Genomic DNA, 12,759 nt, shown 5'->3' with positions numbered 1-12,759 from the left:
GCAGGCGAGCACGAATGCTTGATAAATCTGCGATTGGTTTTTAAAATCAGATATAAGGTAATACTGATGATAGAATATGTTTGCGTTTTTAATTCAGCATACAGTATTGATATATTAGTTTAGGATGGTTTGCGAATAAGCGTGGGTTTTGTTGTTTATTCGTATCAAGTTAGATGTGCAATGAATGTATAAACTTACGGCGAACCATTTTTTGTGAAATGTTGGAAGAATGGCGGTGATAAAAACAGACCACGGAGGAAGGAGACAAAATGTCTGCCGTCTATTCTTAACAAACGGGAGGTCTTTATCGCACCTTCCTTTTTTATTTTTTGAGACAGACTATTCTTCAGCACATCTTTAAACAATATAGTTTACGTTTAACTGTGCTATCAAACTACAAACAAGTCCACACTACATGGACTCCATTACAAAAATAAGTACCTGATGCGGTCATACCAGTCTATTTTTAACCAATCAAAGGACGCCATTTGTTTCAAGAATTATACTCTGGGGTACAACAGAATATTTTTATTTCAATCTCAATCAACAATACAATGGTAATCACCTTCATTTAATAGAATTAAGGGCAAAATACAGCCACCTTGTGTTTTACTCTTGGAGTAAAGGTTTAATATAACTTAACAACCATAGATTTCTGGTTATGTTTTTTTGCAGACATTGCACTCATGCATTATAATACAGCAACCATTCATGAAATTAATTCATACATTGACATCAGTTAGTCGCAGAAATGGTAATAAATTGGTGTTGAATGCTCAAGTGTTGATTCTTCAGGTATCTTCGGATGTTTCGGTTGATCTGCAAATCTTCTCATGGACTCAGCAGCGTATCCTAGGAATTGAATATATTCATTATTTAAAGTGATTGCAAAGTATAAATGATGACAGGGATCTTGTCAGTACACAATAGGGATGGGTCGATAAATCGGCTGATGATGCTTGCTATGCTTCTCGATGAATTACGGTGAATAGCGCTAGATCCAAAAGCCAGAGGGCGCTCTCGTGCAGAAACTCAATATGGGCCGCAGAAGAAGAACCATTTACTCACACATCTCCAGGAATTAGCATATATTTATATCTATAGACATTATATACGTAGACACCTCATTGACTTACGCTGCCTATTGGAGCTGACGTATCAGCGCGGCCGCCATCTTGGATGGGTCCCCAGTGCGCCCCCTGCATTTATTTCTACGGAAGAAGGTGTATTGCCAACTACAATAATCATAACTCCTAAAATTTTTACTGGATTTTCACACGGTTTGGTTACACGCAAGTAACGTTACTTACAATGACATAATATTATAAATGATAAAATTATTGTTTAGTCTTACTTGTGAAAGGTAATCCCATGCGATCTGGTATCAATACTGCGGCGGTTATTGCAACCGCAGGATGTAAAAAAATACGGGCATAGTTGCTCGCTCTCCGTTGACTCCTATCGACTCTGGTGTTAGCGTTGAATGAGGTGACCCAACCAATATGGCGGCTGGATTGCGTTCCAGCACATCATGAGGTGTCTAGTCTACGTATTTAATTCTATGTTTATATATCTGTTCTTCAAACCTTTTCAGGTAATTTCATGATAATAAAGAATATGTATGATGATTATGTTTGACGAGTGTTGTTTTTTCAAATGCATGTTAACTTATAAACGACTCAAACTAACAGTGATTTCAGATCGATTAGGACTTCCTACTGATCAAAAGCTGAAGTACATGAAGCTGTGCATAATATCGATTCTGCAATTCGTTATGGGCCAGGCTACGCTATTATTAGTGTGTATCGGCATTTATCGTCCCATCCCTAGTACACAACCTATATACTAACTACCTTTTGGAGATCATTTGCTTGGTAAGAACGAGATTTTGATGAAGAGAAGGTTCCACGGAAACTCATCAGGATGCAGATAACCAGCAGCGAAATGCTGACCAACAAAAGGTGATACCTACATACAGCTTTTTCCTCCTAGTTAAGGAATACAGAAGTAAAGTCGGTTACACAGGATGAATAGTTGTTCGAATAAATTGTTATAAAGAAAAGCAATAAAGAGTCTTCAACCTGCGTAAGCATGACCGTCAGGCTTGGATCTTCTGCGAACTTCATATTGAAGCAGTGTGGGGAATCATGCTTATTTGTCTCAATGGCAACAGCCCTAACAGGTGATGTGGTATCATCTACGTTCCCCACCAATGAGCATTCGGGGGGTGACCTGAAAAGTCAACAGGTTAGCTTGCATGATCTCATTTTTAAGAACGACAGTATTAGACATATAAGCTCCTCACGGAGTCTGAGGAAGAACATGTGTGAGGGCGGTGAGCTGCAGACAGGTCATCCGTGGTCCAGTTTGGTTGTTGGAAACATCACTGTGCAGGTGAAGTGTAATGTTCACTGTTGTTTTGGCTGCATCTCCTGAGAAATATATTGGGAATAAAGCAATATTTGGCCCCCAAATGAAAAAAGTCATTATTTACTCATTCTCATGATGTGCCACATATGAACATAAAACTGCATATAGCTCCAATCTAACCTTTCATGCCCAGCTGGCTGCCCAACATTGTAGTACTGATGACAATATCAGATCGGATGTCTCCCGTTATCACCAGAGGAACCAGTAAGGAAACATGAGAAGTGTTCATGGAAATGTTAGTTGTAATCGTGTTTGCGTGCTCCACCATACGTGGAGAGTCTTCCTCCAGATGTGCATCTGTATCATTTAAATGTGTGCAGAACCTGAAACCAGCAATAGAACCCAAAACCTGGTTCCAGTCCTAGAAAAACAAGTGCATGATTAAGTTAAGAAGAATACAGACAGAATACAACAGACCTAAATAAGTATATGAAACAAGCATTAACAATACATTGTAGGAACTAAGGGAATACTCACTAAACTTATATCAGGGTTCTTTATATCCTGATACCGAGAGTAAAGCCCAAAACTAACAAAAGTTATAGAGAGAATCAGTATGCACAAGAAAAACACAACCACAGGAGGATGTCGAGACAGCTGATCTCTCAAATTAGATACAGGCCTCCAATGACCCATAATGCACCAGTTGCGATGACGCCACCTGTGAAGTGCAAACCATACAAAATAGTCATGATTGCACACAAAACTATTATTACTATGTTACTAACTACATAGACGATTTATTTTAAATTGACTTCGGTTTACAGTTAAATCACTTTACGAACTCTGTCAATGTTTAACTCCATCCTCCTCGAGTCACGCGCGTATTTGTTTTGAATCCGAGTAAGATAATCGCTTACCATCAATGACATTCATTTGACCAAACGTTTTACTGGTCGTGGTGTAATATTAAAGATGCTTAATACCTAAAAGACGCAGATGAAAATTACAAACATTGATAAACTGCGATTTGGGTTAAGGCTACGCAAGCAGCGTCCTCACAGGTAAGTTTGCATGCCCACAAGCTAGTTTTCCAAAATAAAAGTCTCGTAACAGACGAACGCAATACGTCTCATACGAGCCAGTTATTTGCATTCAGAGTGTTTATCGCGTGCGGTCTAAATTATTTTCACCACTCATTAAACGTGTTAAAATTACATCTTAAAACGAGTTTTGATTTTAAGAACTAATACTTCGAGCATCGGTTTTTTCGCCCGCTCTTATTTTATAAAACAGCGACCGGAAGTGTTGTCCACTGTTTCCCTCTGGCTCCTCAAGTCAGTATGCTAACTCTTACTGATTGAATGAAATCACCTAAACATTGATATCATATTTGCGTACTGAAATTGGAGAAAGTGACCAAAGGTGAGTGTTAATGCATTTAGACATTTATGTCTTTTACGATGCACGATGAATTTGACGCGTTTAAAATGGTTTAGCTGTTACTGTAGCGTAAGCTAACCCATTTGTTATGAATTCAGCACAGTTTAATAAACTAGTAAAATATTATGTAAGCTACAGATTCGTAACGATAAGCACATTTTCAGTTAAGTCAGTCTATATATTAACGTTAGTCTGCTGGAAGAAACTCTGTTTATGTAAATATAAAGTGGCATCTAACGTTTACCGTTTAAAAACGTGGTTGATGTCGATGTATAGCAAAATTGTTTCTGTTTGTGCCCACTTTCACATAATTAAAGTACATGCCCAGGTATGTTTAAGGGTCTTTATTGAAGTGGTCGACCTATATGTTTTTTTCTTTGGATGATACTATTGTGGCCCAATTCAGTGTTATCAAATTGCATTATTTAAATGAATTTCTTTGTTATACAGAAAGTGCTTATTTACTGGGATGTTGGTAAGTTTTGAATCTGACACAATGGGAAGCTATCTATCGTTCCTCTTTTGTTAATTAGTTAAAGAGATCCTGGCCTCAAAATGTGCAGTGATCTTAAAATATAACCAAATGATCGATCTGAGCAACATGTCTAAACTAGGGTCAAAGTACAGTGTATGTTTTTGTTAATGGACTTCTTTCTTTTCAGTTTGTTCTTCCTTGACGTTTCAGTCATGTCTTCAGACGCAGTGAAGAAGAGAAAACCTAAAGTGATCCGAAACGAAGGCGGCACTCCAGAAACCAAACGGAGTCGAGAGGGAGATCAGGTGAGATGCTGTGATGTCATTAACACCTGACGAGGTCAAACAGTTTGTGTTAGTGGATCTTTTGATGTGATTTAAGTGTTTTTTCTTTGCTAATAATTTTCATGTCTTTATGCAGCTCAGTGCAGTCAGTAAACATGTCAAATTGAGGAAGGTCAGGTTGAGGGAGGTTCAGGTACACTCCAGCACGTTCCATCCACACATTTAGGCTTTAAGATGTCATTCTTTCACGAGTTGTGTTCAGATGAGTAATGTTGTGATGCTGAGCTTTCCAGTGAGCGCTTACTGTGATTGGCGTGTCTAGGTCACGTGTTCTGCAGGACTTCTTCCTATTGGACAGAGGAAGCTGTCTGCAGGAAAGAATCAGGTTCCAATGAGATCCATCTCCTTTCCTATCTCACCTCACACATTCCTTGTTGCACATTTTGGTGATGTAGGAATCATATCTGGGTGCACCATATTTATTAAAAATAATATCTGGGTCATATTTCACCCCCAAATTAACTTTTTCGAATATATTAAGCCGGTAGGCAGGATTTGTGTTTTTTTTTTTGTCTATTGCACTGCTCACTCTCTGTGTGTGTGTTTTCTTTTAGGATGTGCGTGTGTATAATGAGGAAGTGGAGCTGGAAGGCCGAGATGCACAGCAGGATTATATCCTGTATAAAGACACGTGTGCCGCTCTGGCTAAACTGATGGCAGAAATCCAGGAGCTGAAAGCCAGCGGCGCTAAAGACGGGGTGAGTTCACCGGGGTGCACAATTTTTCTTTGTGAAAAGTGATGATGAATGGATTGATGCTGAATTTTGGTCTTTATTATTTATATACAGAGTGTGGAGATTGAGGAGAGACGCAGACAAAGCAGTGTTCATTTTATTACTCTGAAGAAACTCAACCGTCTGGCGCACATGAGACTAAAGAAAGGCAGAGATCAGACGCATGAGGTATATGGGCTTGTTAAGTCTGACGTCATGCACCGCTTCCGGGTCCAACCGATCTTAAATGCAATAGGGAAATAACAAAAATCACGCTAATATATACTCGTATTATAATGCAAAACTACCAAAAACCTAATTTTAATCTCCATAACAAAATCCGAGATGACCAGACATGGACTCATAGACATTTATGAATTATTAATATATTGCTGTCTGTTATTTCGTGAGCCTGGAGACTGCAGTGTACACTGAGTTTATAAATTTTTTGATTAAATGAATAATATGTAGTGCTAGGCAAAGATTAATCGCGACTAATCGCATACAAAATAAAAGAGATTTTTTTTTCCATAATATATGAGTGTGTGCGGTGTGTAATATATTCATGTATGCATTTAAGAAACATTTAAATGTTTTTATATATTTATTTATATTTCCCTTTTTTATTATCTTTTTATTGAAAAGGCAAATTCCCATCACATACTTTAGGTACAACTTTAGTTGTTCAAGTACATAGGTAGGGATGAATAAAAATATTTCAGATGAATTTATCAATATTGCCTTTCTGAAATTTCCTTTTACGGACCAATATTTTTCCATGTTTTCCATGTTTTATTTATATATAATGTTTATTTATTATATACAATATATAATATAGAATATATACAAATAGAAATAAATATACAACTGGAATTATATATTTATTTCTATTTGTATATATTCTATATTGTGTATATATATAAATAAAAATTATATATAAATAAAAAATTTGTGAAATTAATTTATGTATGCAAAAATCACTCTTATTTTGTATGCGATTAATCGTGATTAATCTTTGCCCAGCACTAATAATATGAATAAATAGTGCTCATAAACAGCTGTTTAAACGGTATCATCTATTGAAATGAGTGAAGGCTTGGACCCAGATACAAACATAGACCTACACACATGGTTAGTCACAAGTTTGTAATGCATACAGAAATGTATTTTTCTCTTTTAAATCACCTGTCTAAGATGTCTTATGGGTAGAAAATTAGCATTTTTATATGTGGATAATTATGTAGTTACAGTCAGGTACATTTGGTGTCCAAAGTATTATTTGGTGTTACATTTCTAAATATCATATTGTTATGGCCTGTAACGTCTTGTGAATAAGTATTCTTGCAGTTTTGTGGTGTTGTATGTAGCGCCTTTGTACTAAAATAACATTGTTTAGTTTCACTGTGTACAGTACTAGCTGTTTATGGTTGAAATGACAATAAAATGTGGCTTAACTTGACTTCAAAAGGAGTTTAAACCGTGAAATACATAGTTTATTTAGCTGACCCTTTCTCACTTGCTTTCACTTTGTCCACAGACGAAGCAGCGTGTTGATGTTCTTCACCTGCAGCTTCAGAATCTTCTCTATGAGGTCATGCATCTGCAAAAAGAGATCGGCAAATGTCTCGAATTCAAGTGAGTGTTGAAGATGAGCTTGCACACAGACAGAATGTTATACTTCATATTACAGCTGTTTTTAATAGCTATAAAAATTACTTATCATTACCTAGTTGGAAGTCCAGCTTGGTACCCTGATAAAAGTAACCTGTTTGAAGTTGAGGTTAATATGTGTTTATGTGTGTGTCAAGTCTCAGCATGAGGAGATCGAGCTAGTCAGCGAGCAGGAGTTCTTCCAGGAGGCTCCAGAGGAGATCTCACGACCTCACATCACTCGAGATGACCAACACCAGCTCACCCTAGCTCGCCTGGATTGGGAATTGGAGCAGAGGAAGAGGTGACATGCACACAAGTTATTTAAACTACCACTGAATCATGACCACGAAGAAGCATTTGATTTAATCCGCACGTCGGTCTGTCGCACAGGTTGGCGGAGCAGTACAAGACGTCTCTGACCAGTAAGGAGAAGATCCAGAAAGCCATCGAGCAGAAGAAAGAATATCTGAGCAGCCTTCAGCCTGGACTGCAAAACATCATGCAGGTACATCCCAAAATCATTTAACTTGTGATTCGTTCTTTCTTTAAAAGTGTCTCCCAGACTTTTTCATGGCAGTGCATTCTCCGTGTGCTTTTCAGGCATCTATACCGGTGCAGGAGTATCTCTCGATGCCGTACGAGCGCATGCAGAAACAGGCCGAGGTGGCGCGTCACCTGCCCCCTCCGCTTTACGTGTTGTTGGTGCAGGCGAGCGCGTACGGACAGGCTTGCGGTAAGACACGCCCCCTCGCTCTCTCAGATCACATTCAAACAAAGGTGACATCATGCGATTGTTTGTTTTAGACAAAAATCTGTCCGTGAACATCAGTGGAGACGTGGACGAGGCCAAAGCTCTCTCCAGACGCCCAGAAGAATCACAAGATGTGTGTCTGTGTGATCTGTAAGTCTCAATTGTGTGTGCATGTGATCAATGTGTAATATTTGTGTGTCTTTCAGATGATGAAAGTGATTCAGATGCTGAAGAGGAGCAGCAGAATACAGTAAGACTCTTTTATTCATTCACTTTTTTTACTCTTTAGATTGCATCTTCACTTTCTTTTCTGCTGTGTGTTCAGAAGCGTCGCAGAGGAACAGTTGGCGTTCAGATGGAGGACAAGCGTAAAGAGATGTTAAGACGTCACCCTCTTTCGCTTTGCGTGGACCTTAAGTGTAAAGGTGTGTGCGTTTGACAGACCACTATAAAGTTGCTGTTTTTTTTTTAAATCATTAAAAACGGTGAGATGTTAGCTCTTGCAAAAACATAGTTTTTTGTCAACAATGATTCAATTGCATTCCTAGTATTTTGTTTTTGTAGTAGAAACATTTTTTGGTTTTCAAAAATGTAGAAGTTAGCAGGACACTGGTTCCCTCGCCAAAAGCCCATTCATTTTCCCGTAGGCTATTGGTTCGTTGCAAAAAATACGCTCTGTGTTTAACAAAAGTTTTGCCACTTAAACGTTTTGTCCAACAAGATTGTCTTTTCACAGATTTCACCACCAAGCTTCTAACCTCTTTAAACTTTATTAAGCACTTTTAAAAACATGTTTATTGATAAAGAAATACTCGGTGGATGAATCTTTGTTGGGAATTGTGCCCATGTCGCATTATTTTTGAGATGTTTGTGCATGATGAATGAAGATGATTTCATTGGGTTGTGTTTCTTTCTCTCTCTTCAGACAACAGTGTTTTGCATCTGTACTTTTATTACCTCATGAACCTCAACATACTCACTGTGAAGATCAAAGTTTCCACGTCTGTGGATTTGTCAGGAGCCATCAGTTCGGGGTTTGTAACATCTCCTAACATCTGGATATTTGTTAACAGTGATTAGTCAACAGCACGTGGACTTTACGTTTGATTTTCTCTAACATATACCATGTGTTTCACAGGGAGCTGATGAACTCGGACAGTTTGCTGAACTGTCTTTATGCGTCCGATCACGGCCGGGAGACGCCCAACCCTGCCAACCGTTATCAGTTTGATAAAGTCGGGTAAATCTGCTTAATAATAATAATAATAATAAAAACCTTTAAATTTGAAAGGTGATCCAGATATAATCAAATATAAATTAACACATTTTTGTGTGCAGAATCAATACATTTGAGGATTACGTCTCAGAATTGGGACATCCGTACGTTTGGGTGCAAAAACTGGGCGGCCTGCAGTTCTCACAGGTTTGTGTGGGTTTACCTTATATTTTGTAATAAATTACCTTTTTAAACAGACAGTAGTGATGTATTGAGATGTTTGTTTCAGGCTGAGATGACGGGTAACGCTCTTAGTGCCAGTCACATGGAGAAAACTATGAAACTGCTCAAAGGACGTCTGCAGGCCAGACTGGCTCTACATAAACAGTTCAGCTCACTCGGTACACAAACACGCATCACTTAAGTCTCACATTCGTATTGCATATTGCACGGGTATGCATTATTTTTCATAAACGCACACCTAATATGTCAGTTGTCTTAAAATAACCATCAGAGTAGTACACTTTGAATTATTTGAAAATAATTCACACCTGCAATGTAACTTCACTTCACTTACCACCTTGGGTGTGCATTATTTTCAAATAAATCAACGGCCCGTCATCAATTAATCCTTACGTAATTGTGCAATGAATGAACTAAATAAACGGAAGTGTACGATGGTCTGTTGTGTTCCAGAGCACAGCATCATTCCAGTCTCCAGCGAATGCCAGCATCTCTTCCCTGCCAAAGTGGTTTCCGGCCTCACACGCTGGACCATGATGAGCTACCAGGAATTCACTGTGCGTTCATTTGCACCCACGATCGTATGGTTCAGAAAAAAATACAGTTTTTAGTTTTTTGAGTGTGACTGTGGTTGTTTGTTTTACAGGAGTTGAGCTTCGTGCAGCACCTGCTGAAGGTCGGTCTGGTAAGCGAGACGGATCTGTTCTTCATGGCTGTGGTGGAGAGAGGCACGGGTGAGAACTGTGCTCGTATGTACCCAAATATTTGATTGACAGCATTGAGTGTGTTCCACATTTCAGTTTTAACTAAGAGACGCAATACTTTGATAGAAAGGGATCAGTTGGGGCCTTATAGCCTTACTGTGCGTTCACACCAGACGCGGTAGAGGGGTCAAGTTGGACGCTTGAACATTTTGAGTTTACGCGCTTCATTCGTGCCTGAAATTCTAGTCATTGAAGACATTCACGTGGAAATTTGCATCATGGGAGGGACTTCTGCGACTCCGCTCTTTTTAACTTGTGCATTTCCTGAGGCAACGCTCAATTCGCGCCATCATTGCGTCAATTCGCGTCATCAGCGTGTCAATTCGCGCCATCATTGCGTCAATTCGCATCATCAATGTGTCGCGTCATGAGAGCCTCAATTTGCGTCATCAGTGCGTCAATTTGCGTCATCAGTGCGTCAATTCGTGTCATTCTCACGAACGAGGCGTATTCGCATTAACAGCACCGCGCTAAACGCCTCATTCGCACAGCGAGACCTCCAGATGCGCGTAAACGCGTCATTACATTGACTTAACATTGAAATCATTTGTGCCAGACGTTCTGTTCGCGTTTGGTGTGAACGCAGCATAAAAGCTAAAATAAAACACGCTGTTTCTCATCTCATTTTAATCTTGAGAACCTATAGAGTAGTATTGCATCCTTCATATGTCCGAGTCTTTAGTTTTATCAGATTAATAAAAGAAAGATCAGCTCTAGTGATTGTTTCCAGAAAAGCATGAAATCCTGGAGGCGCCCAGCGGGAGGAGAGAGTCACGAGCAAGCAACACACACAAAACATTATCCTGCATAACTTATAATTCACTACATGTTTATGTCGTTTACATTATATGCACTTACGAGCCAATTCCCAACAAAACATTTGATGCCGTTTTACTTACCGCCTGCGACTAATGCCCGCCCCATTTTAACAAAATCCAGCGTTAAACAAACACACACGCAAAACTCCACAACTACCCCGGATAAACAAACTATATGCATCGTTTCCATAATGCTGGCTTACTTAGAAAGCTAAACAAGGCTTTCTTCGTGCCATTGTTGATTCTTGATATTTACCTGTTTTCGCTTTCACTCTGATTGACATGTGGGCATGCTTTACAGAGGTATTGCCCATAAAAGGAATATGGGGTCAGTGATGCGTAACTGGTACCCATGTTCAAAAAAAAACTTTCTGAAACTTGTAGGAAAGAGGAGGTGTTTTGACACTTTGCATTTGTTTAGCTTGAGGTTTACAACTCTTTAACGGTGTTAATAAGTCAGAAATACCACCCCCCCTGTCAAATCAAGGGCTTTCTTGAAAAGCAACGTTAAGTTTTAAAATTCTTTTTATTCTCTATCAGCTCGTCTGATGGCCGCTGTGGTATTGAACCCTCGATATCCCGAAGTCGCACCCCTCTTCTCGCTCACGCTTCACTGGAAAGGAGAACGAAGCGGCCGCACGGACGATAACCTCCGGGTACGATTTTTTCAACCCAAGCATGAGAATATATCTTCAGATATTTACCCATTCATGCTATAATGATTTTGTGTTTGATTCAGGCGATAGAGAGCGAGGTAAACATCTTCCGGGGCGAGCTGCAGGGGCCACGCCCAGGCTTCCAGCTTCTGACCAATCAGATCCAGCGTCTCTGTGTGTGTCTGGATGTGTACCTGGAGACGGAGAACCAAGTGTGTGATGGTTCGGAGGGACCTAAAGAATTCCCGAGAGAGAAGATGTGCTTACGTACTGCCAGGTAACCCACACACTTTAAAGCTATGATAGACATGACAACTTGACAAATAAATATATTAAAATTAAATATTGTATTAGAGAACTTACAATCATCTGTTTTTTTGTTACTTTCAGGGGTCCCAGTCGCCTGAAGCCCTTTAAGTACAATCATCCTCAGGGCTTCTTCAGTCATCGCTGAACTTTTGGATATGGAGATGAAAAACCTGATCTAGTGTCATTTGGAGAGATCTCATCCTCTTTTCTCACCCAAGTTTAGCTTAAATTTTCACCTGTATTTCATGTTTTGGTAATATAATGTGAATTAGAAAATAAACCATTGATTTTGATAAGAAAATGTGCCTCTATTTTCAAATCTAACGTCATTTTTATGTTGAGTGTGTTCATGTAGATCAAGAAAGCTTTCAGAAATATTATTACATATCTGGACCTTTTTGAATTCATCTGGATTACATTTAACTCTGACATAATTGCAAAGTCATTATTTATTTATGCTATTTTCAGATGGTTTAATTTTTAATTACCGGTATTTGAATAATTTAGTAGTACTCATTGTCATGGTTCACAAGATGTTGCAAACCATAACAATATAATATTTTCTATAAAGGGGGTGTTGTAAAGCTGAAAATGACTTAATTTGATATAATCACCCATTTGTATTTAAACCTTTGCCTCAAAGCATTGAATCTAAAGCACTTAATTCACTAGCCGAATTAGTTTGAATTATACGATTTCAGAATTTAGAAATGCAAGGTACAATCAATTAAAAGTCTTTGAAATTAAATTAGAAAAAATACCTCATATTGGTATTAGGAATGCTACTGAAAAGACAACATTTATTTCTATTTTAAAAACATCTCTTGTGTATTTATACAAATATTTATAATGGTAATACAAATATTAATCATGGTGTAAAGTTATAAACACTATTTCAAATTAAAGCAACATATTCATATTAACTGTAGCCCGGTAAAAAATACTCCAATGAATATTTCTGTGAATATATAAATTAGTTTTAATATCAATATGTTTAGTATTAA

The 12,759-nt window shown here is 38.4% G+C and overlaps 1 protein-coding gene and 1 pseudogene across 1 annotated transcript; one reads left to right on the top strand and one right to left on the bottom strand.

The window, feature by feature from the left end:
• Positions 1–513: 513 nt before the first annotated feature.
• LOC141364374 (transmembrane protein 248-like) lies at positions 514–3,431 on the bottom strand. Its single transcript, XM_073868974.1, has 7 exons — positions 3,291–3,431; positions 2,908–3,091; positions 2,551–2,791; positions 2,306–2,432; positions 2,082–2,232; positions 1,854–1,988; positions 514–852 (listed from the first exon to the last, which is right to left on the bottom strand). The coding sequence occupies exons 2-7, from the start codon at positions 3,064–3,066 to the stop codon at positions 832–834; spliced, it is 834 nt and encodes a 277-aa protein (XP_073725075.1). The 5' UTR covers positions 3,067–3,091; positions 3,291–3,431; the 3' UTR covers positions 514–831.
• Positions 3,296–12,056, top strand: LOC141364376 (THO complex subunit 5 homolog; annotated as a pseudogene).
• Positions 12,057–12,759: the final 703 nt, after the last annotated feature.

The sequence above is a fragment of the Misgurnus anguillicaudatus genome, chromosome 6, assembly GCF_027580225.2.
Source record: "Misgurnus anguillicaudatus chromosome 6, ASM2758022v2, whole genome shotgun sequence".
NCBI classification, from domain to species: domain Eukaryota; kingdom Metazoa; phylum Chordata; class Actinopteri; order Cypriniformes; family Cobitidae; genus Misgurnus; species Misgurnus anguillicaudatus.
The sequence above is the reverse complement of the archived record's forward strand: the minus strand, read 5'-3'. Positions and strand labels throughout refer to the sequence as shown.